The sequence below is a fragment of the Vulpes vulpes genome, chromosome 15 (assembly GCF_048418805.1).
Source record: "Vulpes vulpes isolate BD-2025 chromosome 15, VulVul3, whole genome shotgun sequence".
Taxonomy (NCBI): domain Eukaryota; kingdom Metazoa; phylum Chordata; class Mammalia; order Carnivora; family Canidae; genus Vulpes; species Vulpes vulpes.
The window spans coordinates 116,794,107-116,813,099 of NC_132794.1; the positions used below are offsets into that span (position 1 = coordinate 116,794,107).

Here is an 18,993-nt window from a genome sequence, read left to right on the forward strand (position 1 = left end):
GGCACCCAAGGGACCCAGCTTTAGAGTCTGGTGGCTCCTAGTAGAGGCTTGGGCGTCTGGGGGTCATTGTTCTCTGCCCACCCTTCCGTGTGTTTGGAGATCTTGTGCAGGCCCCGATTGGTCGTGGGCCAGCTTCCCAGCTCCCCACCCGAGCACACTGAAGCATTGTTTCGAGCAGCAAAGGATAAAGGGCCCCTTGCATCCTCCATCGGGTCTGAGTGAAGCCCCCCCACCCCACCCCGAGGTGGGCAGAGCCTGCAGGCAAAGCACAGTCTTCGGGCGGCCCATCAGTCAGGGCTGGCCGCCCCACTCGCATCCCCTCGTCGTCCCCTCACCGCTGTTTGGTGCCAAGATGGCTGGGAAGGTGATTCATGAAACTGGCACCAGGGCGTCGTCGAGCCCCAGGATTGTGTTGGGGTGGGGGCCTCATGTGCTCCTCCAGCGGTGCTGCTCAGGTCCATGCAGACGCTCGGCACAGCACGAGGACCTGGGGATGGGCCACCGGTGGTGCTCCAGGTGCCGTTGGGCCCAGGCTGTGTCCCAGTCCTGCCTAGGACGGTCACTCTGCCTCGCTGGGCCTCTTCTGCAGACCAGGGTAGGGACTAAATCAAATCAAAACAAAACCAGAGGAAGGGACAGTGAGGGGGCCTCTGAGGGGGGCCAGAGCTAGGCCTCCATCCAGAGATCTGAGCTTTAGGGCCATGCGTGGGCAGACATGTGGCAGGCAGGGGGTCCCCCTCTGCACGCCCCCTCCTGGGCCTCGAGGAGCTCAGGATGGGGCCCCGGCTATGTGGCTGAGAGGGACGCGGGTTGGCATCCCAGCTGGCCTGTCCCGGCTGGCTGACCCCATAGCCAGCGCTGAGCTTTCTGCTGCCCTCGGTGACATGGGGGAGGCCTACACCGGGGACACGTGTGAGTCAGGCTCAGCCAATGCAGGCAGCAGGGCCTCTGGAAGTGACAGATGGGAGGGCTGATTACCGGAGGCTGACCCCACGGCTGCGGAGTCTGGGCAGCAGGGGAGGGAAGGCGGCAAGTGGGACGAGCAGATCCCCCGCACGGGCCGTGTGTCCCCCTCCAAGCCTCCAACCTGAACACCAAGCGGGCGCAGGGCGTGGAGAAGGTGGAGGATGGAGCCACACGCGGAGCCGGCAGGTCGCGGCTAGGTGTGCGCGCTCCCGTGCGGGCAGCCCCTGCTCTGTGGGGACCCCAGGACAGCAGGTCCAGCTCAGCGCGCCCCACATCACTGGCTTCGACCATGGCCGAGAATTGTGGAATTCAGAGCAGGAGGCTTAGATGTGATGGAGTCCAAACCCTCACCCACAGCTGGGTGGGGACTCGGAGGCCCGGCAGGCGGGGCCCTCCCAGGACGGCGGGTGCTGCTGGCCTGTGTGCTGGGGTGCAGGGTGGGGGCAGGCCAGCCCCGTGATTCCAGACCTTTAAGGAGCCCGCCCTGTAGCCAGCCTGCTTTCTCAGCCTGTGGCCGAAAGGGACTTTTAAATCCTAAATATTTTCATGTAAATTTGTCTTTAGACTTAAGCTAAAAACACAATGGTGTTGGAAGGGAACACAGAGCTAAGAGGCTGATTATTTTTTTTTTCCTGAAGATATTTTCATTATTTGATAAGGATTTAAATGGATTTTAACTACCTCCCCAGATAGTTCTTTTTAAATGTTTTAATTTTAAGACCTTCCTGGCTTAATACATTATATGGTGCATAATCAGGTTATATATTCTCTATCCTATCTCAGCCTGAATAATAGGAAAATGGGATTATAATAATACCTCTGCAGGGGCAATTAACTGCAGCAATCATGGTGCAAAGCTGGGTTCCTCCCAGCTTGAGCTGGCTGGGGGGACTGGCCCTCCCCTGTCCCTGCCATCTCCCTGCCCCCCCATCTCCACCCTCTGCGTGCAGGGGCTCAGGGCACCAGCCACGCCCCGGGGCAGCCCGGACGCAAGGGTCCTTTCCCAGTGACAAGGGTGTCAGGAGCAAAGGAACGCTCTCCTGCGTGCAGGTGGCCTGGACCGAGGCCGTTCTGTGCCAGCCGTCCACGCGCGGCTCCCCTTGCCCTGCACGGTCCCACGGACGGAGCTGCTGTTTTGCAGCAGTGAGCTGCTGGGAAGTTCAACGGCTAGGCCCACGCTCGCGGGCTGAGCACCAGACTCTGACCCCACAGGCTCTGTTTAAGCAATGCTGACCATCTGTCCGCCCTGGAGGGAAACCGAGGTCACGCGTGTGCTAGATCTGCGGCCCTGAGCAGCTGGCTTCTCCTGCCTGAGCCTCCAAAGGCACCAGGACAGGGTGCCCCGAGGGTGTTGTGGGTGCTGGAGGACACTGGAATGCAAGTGGAGCACTTAGCTCCGCGCCCCTGGTGATGTCACCTGCCATCCTGGCTCTGGGCGTCCCCCGTTGAGCAGCGGCCAGACGCCGAGGCCCCGAGGCTGCCTGCAGGCCTCCTGTCCCAGGCCAAGGGCTCGCGGGCTCTCTGTGACTCAGTTTCTTCATCTGAGAAGATGGGGGCAATCCATGGGTCTCCAGCGGGTCCATGTAAGGATTAGGGCCGGGGCTTGACGTGAAATGCCCAGCAAGGGTCCCCTGAGCAGACGTCCGGGCTGCATCGTTGCCTCGAGCTTCACTCCAGCCCCAGAACTCGATGCGTGAGGCAGACAGGGTTAGCGTCCCCCCTGCTGCCCGGGGTCTGTCCACGTGAGCTCCTGCGGGGTGGCCTCTGCCCCGTTCCCTCCCCCGGACATAACCTAGTAGGTCCTCGGTGCCTCTCGTCACTTGGCCGCGCGGCGCCCGCTTGTTCTGCCGTCCGCAGGCGGAGAGGAGGGGCGCTCCGGGGGCCGGGGACCCGCCTGGACGAGGGAGTCCCGCGCCAGCAGCCCGGGCCGCGCTCGCCTGACCTCACGGCCGCGCCCTCGGCCACCAGACTTGAGGCCGGCCGAGGAGGCGTGAGTTTAGGGAATCGGCTCAATGAGCTGCCGGCGGCCGGGGCTGAGGCCGCCCGTGGGGCAGAGCGAGCTGGACCCGCTTCCAAGTCCCGGTGCGACGTCGATGCATCCCTAGCGGAATCGTTGGGGCCTTTATGGGCCATTTCCATTCCTGAAATATGGCATAAGTTGCAAAGCGATAATGCCTGTGACAAGAAATATTTATTACGTGTACGACCGTGATAAAGATCTCTTTTATATCCTAAATAAACCCCCCAAATGCTGAGTGCTTTGTGGCCCTCTTTTATATCTTCCCATTATGACCCTGGTCCTGTGATTTAGCCAAAATTTAGTGGCCGCGAACGTGAGCTATGTGGAGCTCTCTCCGACCCCGGCGGTTGTCGACACGTGGCGCCAAGAGCGGGTTCTACTGCTTTTGTGCGGAAGGGAGAGGGTCGGACGAGGCACAGAGGGGCAGCGTCTCTAAACACAGGGCCGTGGCCGCTTGGGGCGACACGCGGCTCGCTGCCCTTGGAGCGCCCGCCTGGCCTCTTTCTCGTCCTGGAAGGCAGGAAAAGGCGAATGTGCAGAAATCAAGCAAAGCCACCATTTCAAAGACGTCTTGGGCTACCGTGTTTCTAGGATGTCTTAAACCCACGCGGAGCCTTGAGGACTGAGTGCCCTGTGCAGCCCCGGAGCTGCTCGAGTGCACACACGTGTGACCAGCAGCCGCTTGCTTTCCTCCCCGGGGTCTCCGGATCCGGCCTGCGCCGAGCTCAGCCGGCTGATGCTGGACGGACGTGGATGTGACCGGGGGTCGACCGACCGACCATGTGTCTATGACTATAATAATAATCTAATTCTCTTAGGGCCAAAACCACGGTTAAATGAACTAAGATGGAAGTTCCCAAACCTTCGGGTGAACGTCTAGAAGTTTTCATAGAGGCTCCCGGGGCCTGTGTGTTTCCACGGACGGAGATCGTGAGTGTTCTCCACGTCCCTCCAGCACAGAGGTGCGGCTCCTCTGCCCCCTCCGCCCCCCGCTGATACGGTTGCTGGACGATGCTGCGTGGCTGTGGGCTCCGGGCAAGCTACCCGTCGAGTCTGCTGATGGTAAAGATGATGCGGTGATTCGGTCGCGCTGGCAGCCAGCAGACGGCCCCGCGCTGGAATCACTGAGCGGAGCTTCCGGGGGGCAGCGGGGGGATCGGGAGCGCACAGCGGAGTTGAGGGTTAGCACGCTCGGCCGTGTGCCCGGGACAGGGCGTGCCGGGGCCTCCAGCAGGCCTGCAGGAGCGGCGGGAGCCGGGGCAGAAGACGGGGAAAGCCGCGGCCGCAGGTGGGGCCACCCCCCAGGGCCACGTGGTACCCACCCGGGCTGAGCCAGAGGAAGTGAGTGTGGTCATTGGGGCCACCGGGTAGGGTACGGGGTGTCTGGGAGGGCGTCTGCCCCTGGACCCTGCAGAGCCCTCACAGTCACGGGTGAAGACAGGCTCGTGGCCCCAGCGTGGCAGGCAATCTGAGCAGCACCCCCATTTTCATGGGGTGAGAGGCTAACAAATTCGGCCCCACGCCCGAAACCCCATGACCACCACGGTCTCTGGCCACGTGAAATAACAGGTGCAAGGAAGGGCGCGGAAACCCCGAGTAAACACATGGCGCTCCGGCCTCTGCTTCCGGAGGAGGTCACGGGACTCGGACTGTGATCACACCTTCCACCGGGCCACCCGGGCCCTTCACCCCTCTCGGCACCGCAGACCCCGGCTTCTCCCCACAGGCCCTCGGTGCCCCGGGGAGCCCTCTGGGTTCTGGACCCTGTCTTCCTTATCCCCACGAGGTACCGGAGACGTTACTTCCCTTCAGTCACTGGGTCACTGTCCCAGCAAGCACAGCCCATTGTTTCAGTGCCATGAGGCCTCCGAACGGCCAGGATCTCAGCTCCTAGGCCTGGGGTTGCAGGGATGAGGGTTACTGGGTATAAGAATGAGAGGGGCCATCCCTACCGCCCCTTTGTGGGGACCAGAGTCATGCCCCATGATTCCAGGGGGACAGCAACCTACGCCAGCGGCTGGTTGGAGGCCAGCAGGTGACCCCCTACAGGACACCACCCACCCTCCCACGGCCTTGTCCCACGGATGGCACCGGGCCTTCGGCACTTTATCAGCCAGCTGCCTCTGGTAGGGTTCACGGAGGGTTCGCGGAGTGCCCGTGAATTTGGTGGCCATGAGCCTATTGTTGCAACGACTATCTCCTAAAATGAATTTCTTGGCCAAGAAGACACTACGTCATGGGAGGCTGGGGGTGCAGACGCCATCCTGTGAGACTGCGGTGAAGGGAGGGGAAGGGAAGGGGAGGGGAGGGGAGGGGAGGGGAGGGGAGGGGAGGGGAGTCTGCCTCGGAGACATCCATTTTTGTGAGGAGGAATCGCTCCCCGTTAGCAATGAGAGGATTTCATGGACTCAACCCTGGAGAGGGGTCTGTGTTGGACACTGAGCAAGAACCAGGAGGTGAAGGAGACGCGGGATGACGTACCCAGGGCTGCTCATCTTGTGACTCGGCTGTCGGAGCTTCGTACGAGGTGCTTGCCGCGTGTACACTCCCAGCCCTGTGCCTCCCGCAGCCCCCCAACCTCTTCATCGCCCGTGTCCCTATCTTGCGCCTTCTAAACCCCCGACCAGCGGCCAGCCCGGCCCACGTGTCGGTGTAGATCCCTCTCCCAGGGAAGTGTACAGAACTGTCCCTCGGTACAGACTCAACGCTCCCCCACGAAGGACCTCCCTTCACCTGCTCTCAGGGCCCCCCAACGCGGCGAGGGGCGGGGATGAGGCCAGCATGCAAGGACATGCGACCGTGACTCTGGGCCTACTCCTTCCGCCTTCCCTCCCCAGCTGATGGAGGATGAGGAGCCTGGTGGGTCGCAGGGAGAGGCACCAGCCAGGGGAGCAGGCGCCGAGGGAAGGGCCCACGCTGGCCTTCGGGGATCACTCAGGCCCAGTCTTATCTCCTTCATCCCCGTTGTCCGCTAAACGCTGCTGTGCATGTCCACGTTCACACCGGGTGGGCCCCGTAACAGCTCACAGCTGGCAACGCAGGCTGCGATCTTCCTCATTCGTGGCCAGGCAGCCAGCCTCCGCCAGGGCAAGCGACAAGTCAGCTGGCTCTCGGGTGGACAGCACAGATGGCCGGAAGGGCGCTGCCTTTGTGATAAATCCCAGAGTCCCCAGAAGCTCCTGCTCCGTGTCTTTGCCGGCACCCGGAGCGGAGCCCCCGCGGCCAGCACCCTCCCTCAGCCCGACAGCTCTGCGGTGCTGCTGCGCAGACGGCATCCAGCGCGGCCGCCACGAGAGCCTTCCCCAGCGCTCCTGGGGCCTTGGCTGTGCCTTCTCCAGCAAGCTCCCCGTCTCTGCACTGGTGGGTGGGTGGGCGTCCTCTGTAGGTGCCTCTCTGAGCCCCCAGGGTAACAGCTGCTCCGCTGTCACTCGCAGGTTCTCCCGAGGATCTGGGCTCCCTAATCTCATGACTCCAATGCCCCATTAAATTGAATGATTCTTTCCACTAATTCTCTCCGTCCAACTGACAAGGCGTCTGTTTGTACTTCCAGCCTGGACCCTCCGGGCATTGGCTGCCTGCGTAGGCCCTGGATGCTCAACCCCACGGGGTCCCACCTGGACCTGGGCGATGGCGTCTGAGCTCAGAACCAGCAGAGAAGCTAAGCTAGCCACACTGGTGCCCCGAAGAAGAGAGAACCCGGCCTTGCCCAATTACGCCCTAATACATGTGGCAGAAAGTGTCTTCCTCATTATATGGTCTCATTCATTTGGGGGAATATAAAAAATAGTGAAAGGGATAAAGGGAAAGGAGAGAAAAATGAGTGAAAATATCAGTGAGGGAGACAAACCATGAGCGACCCCTAACTCTGGGAAACGAACAAGGTGTAGTGGAAGGGGAAGTGGGCGGGGGGTTGGGGTGACTGGGTGATGGGATATGAGGGGGGTACTTGGCAGGATGAGCACTGGGTGTTATGCTCTATGTTGGCAAATTGAACTCCAATTAAAAAATTAAAAAAATAAAAATAAAAATAAAAATAAAATGCTCACTGTAGGAAAAAAAAAAAGAAAGTGTCTTCCTGGAGCTGATGGAGGACGGGGCGGGTGAGGAGGTGGTGTCTGTGCACCAGGACGAGTGCAGGGTCTCTGAAAAGAGGCCCCGTACGCCACGCACTAAACATGCAACAATTGAGAGAACACGATTAAAAATTAGCTGGGGTTTCACCCCACATTGTTCCACCCAGGTTGAAAAGCCAGATTTTTATTTGTCCTTACTCAGCCTTTATGCTGAATATTCATACCAACATCTGCATGAATCTTTCAAAACAGAGCGTCTTCGTTGAAATACAGCTATGCCGCCAAAGATCGCGTCGGAAGTCTTACCCACAAAACCACACTGGTTTAAAATATTTATTAATTTAAAAAAAATTTAAAATTCTTTTTATACAAAGATGATGAGAAAAATCTCATGCAAACTCTGGGCATACAATAAAAATAACGCAAATATTAATATGATGATTTTGTACAAAATAATTCCATTTTAAGAAGGACCTCCGACAGTGCAGCTGCCCTCTCCGGGCCCGACGCCCCTCGGGGACCAGGCGATCCCCTCAGACTCCTGCAGGGGGTCCAGGGTCCACGTGTGGAGATGCTCACAGTTGTCACTATGATTGATGATGAATATCCTATTGCTACTACTCAGAACACGGGACCGAGACCTAGCACACTCGCGTAAGGAGCTCAGAATCGAAGGAACGCACGAAGGTTTTCAGAAAAGTTTCAGATAATTGGCTCAACTCATGAAAATGCCTGGAGATGGTTATAGATGTTTCTGCCTAGTTACAAACCTGCAGTGGATTTATAATTTGTATATATTACAAGTAATTTGCATAATTAAAACAATTAAGGGAGCGACCTACCATGGCAATTAGAAATGCATCAAACCCGGAACGTCGTACAAAAGAGAGCTTCAATATGAAACAGTAATCCTCCGAGACCTGCACGCGGCCCCGCTCGCGGCCACGCGGACGCCCGCACCCCTCGCCGCGCCCCCTCCACTCTGCACCTGTCTTACTGCACTTCTTACACACTCATCTCATTTTCCGTAGCCTGAGTCTGTTTTCCTTGTCCCGTTTCTTAAGGATAAGTATGAATTGGTTGAAAAAGTGCTCCTGGTCCTTCTTTTTTTGAACGAGTCGAAACCTCTGATCCCGGCCGTACTTCTCCGCAAACTCCTTAAACGTGGTCCTGAAAGACAAGAGCTTTTCTGAGCCCCCTCTGCCCTGGGGGTGGGTCGTAGGCTTCCTGAATGCCGCGGGCTCGCATCCCCGCAGGGCGTGGACGGGCCTTCTCTCAGGCCCAGCTGCTGTCCAGCCTCAGGAGAGGGCACGGGGCAGGTCAGAAACGGGAGCCCGACAGGCCGGGGGAACAGGGCAGGACCTGGAGCAAGTCATGGGACAGGGCAGGACACGGGGCAGGTGATGGACAAAGGGCTGTCACGGTGGCCTCCCAGCCTGCTGCACGTGCTCCCGTGCTGGTGTCTCTGCAGGGCCTGGTGGGGTCCTGACCCCACTGCACCCCCTTATTGCTACATGGCAGGGCCTCTGGGAGTGAGCAGGGCCAGCCTCCTCGGCCCCCATCACCCCGAGGCAGGCCCTCCCTTGCTGCACTGGCCCCGAAGCCTACTCCTCCCTGGGCGTGGCTGTGACCTGTTTGGGGCAACTTGCCCTTGGCCAGGGCGCTTCACAGCCCTTGTCATGGCCATGGCCACGGTAAGGCCCCACGGCACCCCCTCCTTGGCCACCCCCACCCCGCGGCTGGAAGCACCCGCTTGGTTTCACAGAAGGTCCTGAGTGTAGGGCCCAGGGGCTGCGTGTAGAAGACCCGGGGCTGCGGGGCCAGGGAGTCCCACGGAGTGGGCGGGGGGGCGGCTCACAGGGCAAGAAGGGGACGTTCCTCGCAGGGACGAAGGGCACCTTGGCTAGCACGGGGTCTCCAAGCTGCCCTGCTCCAGGCCCGGGCTGCCCGCATCGGGGGGCCGGGGCTCGGTCCAGGGCATTTCCTTACCCCCCAGCTCTCTTTGCATAGAACTTCACCTCCTGTCGTGGATGGGAAATTCTTGTAATTCTGTGATATGATCTCCCCGCTGTTCTACACGGGACAAGAGCGTGGACGACAGGCTCATCCCGTCGCCGCCAGCCTCCCTCCTCATAGTCAGCCGCTCCCTCCCTGTCAGGCTCCAGGCTCCTCCCTGCTCACAGGCTCCTCAGGGGGAAAGCGCTTCTCTCTGGTGCTCTCTCCCCTCTTCCCGCTGCCCTCCTTGCTGCCGACTGAAGGCCTGTGACCCCCAGAACCACAGGTTGGCCTCTCCTCACCCCCAAGCTCCACATCGGGAGGTGGGGCCTTTGGGATGCGGGTGGAGCTCCCACACGGGGTTAGTGCCCTTGTCAAGGGACCCCTCCCTGCCCCGTCCCATGTGGGGACACGAGGAGTGGGGGTAGGCGGCCGCCTGGGAGCCTGGGTGGGCCTCACAAGACCCCACACCACTGGGGCCCTGACCTTGGGCTTCCGGCCTCCGGAACTGTGAGAACTAATTATGTGTTGCTGAAGGCCCCTGGTTTGCAGTACTTTAAGCAGCTCAGATGAGCTAAGGCCCTGCTTCCTCCCTCCCTCCCTCCCTCCCCTCCTTCCTTCCTTCCTTCCTTCCTTTCTTCCTTCCTATCTTCCTTCCTTCCATCCTTCCTTCCAAGATGAGGACCACAGGGGCTTGTTACTTTCTTCACTTGTGTGGATAGCAGCCTAAGCATTTTCCAGTTAGGCGCTGGGCACAAGTCCTGCCTACACAGTCCTACTCTGGGCACTTCCGAAAAGAAGTGTCCCTGAAAAGAAAGAGAGAGTGACAAACCTGTGGCCCCACAGCCATGCATGAGGGGACAGCCTGGCTTTTACTGGCCCTGATGAACTGTCCAGCAGGCCCGGGGAGGCCCGAGTCAGGGGCACGGCAGGCCCATCCTCCCTCTGGCACTGGGGACAAAGCCCACCTGTAGGTGAAGGAGGCAGCCATGTGGCCTGCCAGAGGGAGCTCAGGGTGCACATCCATCCCACAGCCTGACTGGAAGCCCACGGGGAGGTCCCCTGAGGCCCCTCGCCCCATCCCAAGGCTCCGAGAGCTGGGCTGGGTGGGGTGCTGGCTCAGACTGTCCCTATAGCTGTGGTGACAGGGTCTGAGCCCACTGTAATGCCAGAGGTGCCAAGCCCTGAGAGGCTGCTTCTAAGGATGCTCAGATGGCCTGTGTTTAGCTCTCCTGGCCGTCCAGTGTGCAGAGACTGGGACTGCACGCATTCTACTAGGATGCCTAAGGACCAGTGGGAGGAAAAGCTCAAGAAGTTGGAAAAAGTCTTGAAACTGTTGCAAAATAAGCTATTTTGACGTAAAAAATAGTTTAATAATCATAAAAGTACATATGCACAATAGTCACTGATTTTCCTTATGTGTGATCTTTCTCCTAACCGCTCAGTGCATTTTGAGTATTTTTTCCTTTGTCTTCATAACAGGAGGGGAAATGTGTTGGCTTATTGTCAACACTTCACCAATGGACAGACCGGGAACATTACTTAAGTGTTCTTGATGATGATGTGGTGACAGTGATGATGACGGCGATGGTAGTGATGGTGGTGATGGTGGTGATGGTGGTTATGATGGTGATGATGGTGGTGATGGTGATGGTGGTGATGATGGTGGTGATGGTGGTGGTGGTGGTGGTGATGGTGGTGGTGGTGGTGGTGGTGATGGTAGTGATGGTGGTGATGGTGGTGATGATGGTGATGATGGTGGTGATGATGGTGATGATGGTGGTGATGATGGTGATGCTGGTGATGATGGTGGTGATGGTAGTTATAGTGGTGGTGATGGTGCTGATGATGGTGATGGTGGTGATGATGGTGATGGTGGTGATGATGGTGATGATGGTGGTGGTGATGGTGGTGATGATGGTGATGATGGTGGTGATGGTGGTGGTGATGATGGTGGTGGTGATGATGGTGATGATGATGGTGGTGATGATGGTGATGGTGGTAATGATGGTGTTGGTAGTTATAGTGGTGGTGATGATGGTGATGATGGTGATGATGGTGGTGATGGTTGTGATGGTGGTGATGATGGTGATGGTAGTTATAGTGGTGGTGATGATGGTGGTGATGGTGGTGATGGTGGTGGTGGTGATGGTGGTGATGGTAGTTATAGTGGTGGTGATGATGGTGGTGATGGTGGTGATGGTGGTGGTGGTGATGGTGGTGATGGTAGTGATGGTGGTGATGGTGGTGATGATGGTGGTGATGGTGGTGATGATGGTGGTGATGGTGGTGGTGGTGGTGATGATGGTGGTGATGGTGGTGATGGTGGTGGTGGTGATGGTGGTAATGGTAGTGATGGTGGTGATGATGGTGGTGATGCTGGTGGTGGTGGTGATGGTGGTGCTGATGGTGATGATGGTGATGATGGTGGTGGTGGTGATGGTGATGGTGGTGATGATGGTGGTGATGGTGGTGGTGGTGATGATGGTGCTTATGGTGGTGATGGTGGTGATGATGGTGATGGTGGTGATGATGGTGATGGTAGTTATAGTGGTGGTGATGATGGTGGTGATGGTGGTGATGGTGGTGGTGATAGTAGTGATGGTGGTGATGATGATGATGTGGTGATGCTGGTGGTGGTGATGGTGATGGTGGTGATGGTGGTGATGATGGTGGTGATGGTGGTGGTGGTGGTGATGGTGGTGGTGGTGGTGATGATGGTGGTGACGGTGATGATGGTGGTGATGGTGATGATGGTGATGATGGTGCTTATGGTGGTGATGGTGGTGATGGTGGTGATGATGGTGATGGTGGTGATGATGGTGATGGTAGTTATAGTGGTGGTGATGATGGTGGTGATGGTGGTGATGGTGGTGGTGATGGTAGTGATGGTGATGATGATGATGTGGTGATGGTGGTGGTGGTGATGGTGGTGATGGTGGTGATGATGGTGGTGATGATGGTGATGGTGGTGATGGTGGTGATGATGGTAGTGATGGTGGTGATGATGGTGGTGATGGTGGTGGTGGTGGTGATGGTGGTGGTGGTGGTGATGATGGTGGTGACGGTGATGATGGTGGTGATGGTGATGATGGTGATGATGGTGGTGATGGTGGTGATGGTGGTGATGGTGGTGATGGTGGTGATGGTGGTGGCGGTGGTGATGGTGGTGGTGGTGATGGTGGTGGTGGTGATGATGGTGGTGATGGTGGTGATGGTGGTGGTGGTGATGGTGGTGATGGTCGTGATGGTGTTGGTGGTGGTGGTGGTGGTGGTGGTGGTCATAGTCGTGATGATGGTGATGATGGTAGTGGTGGTGATGGTGGTGGTGGTGGTGATGGTGGTGGTGGTGATGGTGGTGATGGTGGGGTGGTGATGATGGTGGTGATGGTGGTGATGGTGGTGGTGGTGATGGTGGTGATGGTCGTGATGGTGTTGATGGTGGTGGTGGTGATGGTGATGATGGTGATGATGGTGGTGATGATGGTGATGGTGGTGATGGTGGTGATGATGGTGGTGATGGTGGTGATGATGGTGGTGATGGTGGTGGTGGTGGTGATGGTGGTGATGGTGGTGGTGGTGATGGTGGTGGTGGTGATGATGGTGATTATGGTGGTGATGGTGGTGATGATGGTGATGGTGGTAATGATGGTGGTGATGGTGATGGTGGTGATGGTGGTGATGATGGTGGTGATGGTGATGATGGTGATGGTGGTGGTGGGCATCTCTTTTACCAAACTCCTTCCACCTGACAGGCGCCATGTTTGTTTCCCTGCCTGTACCCCCCAAGGAGTCTGCTGCCGCTGTCCTGCCTACAGATGAAGCCGGAAGCTCAGAAAGGCGCAGTGCCTGCCCCCACTGCAGGGCTGGGGAGGGACAGGTGGGGCTGTGCCCTGAGGAAGATGCTCCCCATCAACTTCTCTCTCCTAGGGTCACCGTGTGGGGGACACAGAAAAGCCAGTGTTCTCATCTCTAACGGTAGAAAATCACAATTTACAAATGTGTAGGTGCACGCTTGCTTTTCTAGATTAGCATTTTGTAGCATAATTCATGCTACATTTTCTCCTGTTCAGAGAATATCTGCCCTTCAAATACTTGCAGTTTTATAAGGACCGTGTTACCGACACCCAGTTACCGACCAGGAGAACTAAACAATTATCGACCAAAATATGGGAGCCTCGGTCTTCATAGAAAGCGAACATCAACTAAGATCTATTTTAAAAATAAAGTTGGGTTTCCTGGGTGGCTCAGTCGGGAAAGCGTCTGCCTTCAGCTCAGGTCATGATCTAAAGGTTCCCGCTTAGCAGGAAGCCTGCTTCTCCCTCTGCCTGCCGCTCCCCCGCTTTGTGCTCTCTCTCTTTCTATCAGATAAATAAATAAAATCTTAAAAATAATGTCATATTTATGCATTACTATTAAAATGGTATTTTAATACTAATGCATAAACGTCCATTTAGACATAATATCCCAACCCTAAATAAAACTAAACCGAAATCATTTTTTGGCTTATAAAAGTTATAGTTCTATAATTCTAAAAGTAGTACATGTTCATTACTTTTTAAATATCAGTCAGTGAAAGCCAATTTTAAGAAGAGTTAAATCCATGTGTCTTTCTAATCTTTAATCTTTAACGTCTACTTTCCTATCAGTTTATTGTATTTCATGGGAGTGATGCCAGGTTATTCTAGGTGAGTTTTGGCAGCAGGATCCCTTGGCCTATTGGTCCCGGGGTGGGTACCTTCTCTTTGCCCCCGGCCGGTGGGAGGGGGAAGGCGTCTGGAACCTAGCCGGGGGGGGGGGGGCGTATTTTACTGCTGCTGTTTGTGTTCTGTACGTTTAGTCTCCGATCCCTAGTTCAGAAGTTAGACCTCCTCTCTGCGCGCTGACCTACTGATTAGGTATTTAGATCGTGGACTCAGGGCTGCCTCGCTGGAAAACCAGGCGGCGGAAGGAGGGACTGTGACCCATGGGGGAAGCTAAGAGCCCAGGGTGGAGCCAGAGGCTCCCTCACCCCCAGCCCCCAGCACAGAGGAGGCAGCTTCCCCCTCCAGCAGGTCCTCACGCTCTCGCGTGGGGCGTCTAGGGGACATCAGGTGACGAGGTTGACCCGAGACAACCTGTAAAAAGCCCTCTCACAGTCACGGGCCTGTTTCCAGCCTGGAGAGAGCCTGGCATTTCTGTCTCCATACCTGGGTGACACTTTAGATTCCTCCAGAAGTTTTTTGAATTCTTCTTTGGCTAGCAGCAGTTTGTTTTTCTTTTCCTTGTATTCCTCTTTTATCCTTGTCTTGACAAACTGTTCAAATATCTTAAAACACAAACACACACACACAAGTATTACAAGGTTGCGCATCAGAAATGAAATCTTGGTTTTCAAGCACAACACAGAAGAACGGTGAGAGAGTCTGTGGTCAAGCCTCTCTCCTCCCCATGGCGGGCTTGCAGCCGCAGCCCTCTCACAGAGGCACGCTCACCGTCGCAGCCAGGCGCCTGCATAACGAAGTCCGGGTCCTCACGGTCCCCCCCAGGGCCTGTGGGAGCCCGTGAGGGTCCAGGCACCACGCCCCGCTGCCCCCGTGGTTCTGGTTTTGGGGCACCGTGAGCACCTCCTACCGTCATGCACTGTCTGGCCGACAGCCACATCGCTGCCGGTAGTCCCAGCGACACGTGAGATCGTCTAATCTGTTCTAGTCTATTCCTATAGTGACCCAATTGGCATCGGAGTCTCCAAACCTGATTTTACCTCTGTGAAAAGAAGGTCGACCCAGCATCTCTGTTTCCCCACCCTCTAGTCCCCATTTGTGAGGATGGGGGTCTGGTCACCAGGGGGCTCGTGTGGACATGGCGATCATCCCCTAGGGACATCACGGAGCCTCCAGGTAAGCACACCCACAGGGAGACGTGACCCTCAGACACTGCACTAACCCCAGTCTGACAGGATATGGATCTGGAAAGCTAACCCAACAGGAAAACCCCATTCCCTGGCCTAAAGGGTTCGGCAGGCAGGTGCATCACGCCCCCAGGGCTGCATCTCTTGCACGGTGGCAGCCAACACAGTCACACGACGCCACGGAGACTCGAGCTCCACGAAGTGATCCTCCCTCGACGGCATGGAGGCGGCTCATTGTTCCAGTATCAGAAAGTTGTCATTTATACACCAGAGCCTAAAGGGGGTGGAGACAGCTGTTTCATTCCTAATGTCATCGGAGCCTCAAGAGCGTTAAGAAGGAAAACATCAGCGATGATTTGAATGTGTGCACAAGCATAAATAAAAAGATCAATAAACACCGCACACGTGACCCTGGAAGGCCAAGAAACTGCGCTTCTGTACCAGCTGGATTGGCAGCCGCGGCAGGCACGAGAGTCTGACCCCAGGGCTCTGGGCGTCCCCCGCGGCCCGGCCCGGAGCCACTGCAGGAGGACGCTCGGCTCCAGGAGCCTCACAGGGCTGCAGATCCCGAAGCATCCAGGAGCAGGACCTAAGCTGAGGGCGCGGGCGTATTTAGTGAAGCGAGGACGGGCTCGGCTCATTTCACCTCCGAGGCACGTGGTGTGCAAGCTCTCCAGTTGTCTTATGATTTAAACTCGTAAAAAAAAAAAAAAAAAAAAAAAAAGGTCCATGAAGGGTTATTATCCAAATAAGAGCATGTGGTTCCATCATTAGTCAGAGCTTTGCTCTATTAATTTTAAATCTGGACGGAAGAAACCCTGCCCGGCGGAGGGGCTGGAGGCTGCGGGGAGCCCCGCTCCTCTGATGCCTGCACTGCTCGCCCATCCGACCCCAGTCCTCTCGCCTTGGCTCTCGCGCCCGGTTAGGCTGCTGAACTTTCACGTAGTGAGTTTTCCTTTCCTCTTTGACAAATCACCCTGGTTCCGTCCAACGCGGGACATGACTTTTTAAAAGAGATACCGTTGGCCGTTACCGCCTCGTGGCGTGATCTGCCCTAGTAAAGGGAAAACTCTGATGCCGTGGAAACGGGTCTGATGAGCGTTGCCCGACCCCTTCTCTCTTTTTGGGCTCCTCACTTCTCCATGCAGCCCCCGGGGGGAGCGTGGGGGCGGTTTGCCCAGCAGGAGCTTTAGCCTCCTCCTGCAAACGCCGTGTGACGGCAGGTCCGGTGCCTGACACTTGCCATCAATGCACCTGTAAGCAGGGCTGGGGCTCCGGATGGTCCGAATATTGTTCCCTTCACCCGCGTGCACAGCCCCAGCCCCGGTGCCCAGAGGAGCTGCAACCTTCCCCGGGGTCGCAGGCAGTTCCTCTTGCAAACACGGGCACTTGATCGGAGGGCTCCCTGACGCGGCGCGCGTGGGCTGCTGGGGAGGCTGGCGCCCCGCTCTCCCCCATAGGGCCTCTGGGGAAGCAGGCTGCGGTCTGGTGCCACCGGCCCGAGGTGTCCGAGGGGTGGCTCTCCAGGGGTGTTTGAAGGAGTTCCCCCAAATAGTGCACTCGGGGAGGTGAGCTGACCTTCCAGTGTGGTCTGTGTGCAGGGCCAGGTCCAGGCGTGGGCTGGAGGCCCAGCCCTGGCCGGCCGGCTCCTGCTGCTCTGGCCACGGCTGGACCCACAGCCCCTCAGAGCTCCCGAGCCTGAATCCTGGGCAGGAGGATGCCCCCGGATCGGGAGAAACCAGTTCGACTCAACAGCAACCTGGGCCCGTGCATTCCACTTGCTCAGAGACGGGCCTTTTCTTTAAGGGTGTGGGGGGCCTTGCCTCCTCTGCTTCCTTCAAAGGGGCCAATGGCCTCTAACAGCTCCCATGAACCGGAGGGGACGGCGCTGACCACCTGAGTCGGTGAAAGCACAGTCCACAGACGCGCGACGGTCGCAGACGTGAGCCACAGGCGACCTTTACCGTGGCAGAAGAACGAGCAAGCTCCTTACGTGTTTTCAGAGCTGAGTCGTCGGACCGGTCGGTCTCCCACATCGCAGCACCACGGTGACATGAGACCCGTGATGAACGTCTGCAGTTTCCTTCAGATTCTGTCCTAGTCTAACCTCACCTGACTCTGTTGTAACATTTCCCCCCCCTTTGGAGCCATTTCACACATTTTCCAATGTTTCTTTCTGACAAATACAACTCAGCTGGAACGCAACAAAAGGATCATTAATTCTACATTCTTGAAAGATGCAAGGTCTGCATCCTAAGGTGGCCAATCCAGGACCATCCCAACCGCCAGCCTGCGCCGGCCGGGGCGGGTGCTCTGCATCGCGGGGCCGTCGGGGGGTCCGCAGGCCTGAGGCCCTGACTAGTTCGTGCTTCGCTGACCGTCCCGGTGTGCTCTGGAAGGAATTTCACGCCAGGACGGAATGGGAAGTAACTAGCCCCTCCGTCCTCCTGGCTCCAGGCTTTCCCAGTCTCTGCTGTGCGACACCTCGCAGGCCGTGGTGACCGAGCCCATCGCTGAAGTGGCTCTGGGGCCTTGCGATCTCCGTGGTTGCTCTCGATGGCCACGTGCATCGTGTCACCCTCAAAGGGCAGCGGGAGGCAGAGACAGGAATGGAACGGGACCCAGAGACGTGGACGTCGGGCCCTTCGGACTGTGCCCCAGGGACCACCCGGGTCCCCGCTGGGCTGCACAAGCTTGTACATCACGGCTCCAGCTCCTCCCTTGGCAGTCGGCACGGCCTGGCCGTGTCTGTCTGCAGAATCTGGGAAGAGTGTGGGCTTCACGACCTACTTTGTCAACAAGCCAGGGTGGACCCGTCAGGTTAACCAGTCCTCCAGGCCAGCTGCCTCCCCCCCCATTCCTGCCCTTTCTGGGGACCTGTTTCTAGAACCTCCCTCCCTGACGTGTGCTCCTACCGTTCCCTGGACCCTGTTTGCATTCATTGCTATTAGGTAAGACCTTACGCCTTCCTCACGCCCACCCCCCTACGGCGTGCTCAGTGTGCCCGGCGTGTGCGTTTCCATCTGTGAATGGGGCTATCTGTCCTATGGGGTCACCAGCAGCCGGGTTGCTAAGAACAGGTGGGGGGAACCTTCCTCCGCACCCGTCACCGCTGCCGCACGCAAGCTCACAAGCTGCAAACCCGCCCGTCTGACAAGTCGGACACGACAGGCAGCTGCGGGCCGGCACGCGTCTCACATCACGCCAGCGCTGCGTGTCCAGAGCCTGCCGCCACGCCCCGCCACCGCCACCGCCACCGCGTTACCTGTTTCCGCTCCTCAGAGTTTAGCAGGAGGTAGCGTGGATCAAACACGATTTTATGTAATTCTTTCTCCCAGGTAGAAAACGCGGACACCTGAAGGAAGACATTCAACAGAGTTGCTTTTAGCATCTGCCGCTGAGCCTGACATCGAGCTCAAATGATCAACCGCGGAAAACAGCATCAAGGGGCCGTGGGCTCGGCGACCGGCTTGTGTGAAAGCCTTACACGCCGCAACCTCTCTGGGAAATCAATACTTAGAGCATTGGAAAATTTAATTTCTGCACTCACGACACTGCTTCTTCTGGATTTCTTCCAGGGCCACGCGGCCTTGATCGGAAGCCCCCGTCACACCTGCGGAGCCGGGCCATTCCGGAATGCCACGTCTCGGAAGCAGGCACGTTTGCAAGAATTTTCACAACGCCGCGGCCCGTGACCGGGGGCAGCTTCTTGCACACAGTCTGAGTTCAGTATAATTGTAGGTGATTTTTTTTTTTTTATTTGTAGGTGATTTTTAATCAATATTTAAACCTTCTTAGGTCGGTCTTTTTTTTTTTTTTTTTTTAGACCAACTATTTTTACTTTACGGGAGTTTTAGATCTACGGACAAGTCATGAGACTATTACGAGCTGACCACGTGTCCTGCCCAGTTTCCTGCACCGTGAAAATCTTACCTTGGAATGGACGCTAGATTCGTCTACACTACTGTTAACCAAAGTCCACACTTAAGACTTCCTTCAGGGTCTCCTCCCCCCGGGGTCCCACTCGGGCCACCGCATGACAGCTAGGG

The 18,993-nt window shown here is 57.0% G+C and overlaps 1 protein-coding gene across 2 annotated transcripts in view; it reads right to left on the reverse strand.

Annotated features, from left to right (window-relative positions):
- Positions 1-7,378: 7,378 nt before the first annotated feature.
- TCERG1L (transcription elongation regulator 1 like) overlaps positions 7,379-18,993 on the reverse strand; it is a 181,171-nt gene continuing 169,556 nt past the window's right edge. For both annotated transcript variants that reach the window (XM_072740432.1, XM_072740431.1), the window contains 3 exons: positions 18,210-18,299; positions 14,244-14,362; positions 7,379-8,229 (listed from right to left, as the gene is read on the reverse strand). In XM_072740432.1, the coding sequence (XP_072596533.1) occupies positions 8,073-8,229; positions 14,244-14,362; positions 18,210-18,299 (366 nt within the window). In that variant the 3' untranslated portion in view covers positions 7,379-8,072. The remainder of the gene's footprint in view (positions 8,230-14,243; positions 14,363-18,209; positions 18,300-18,993) is intronic.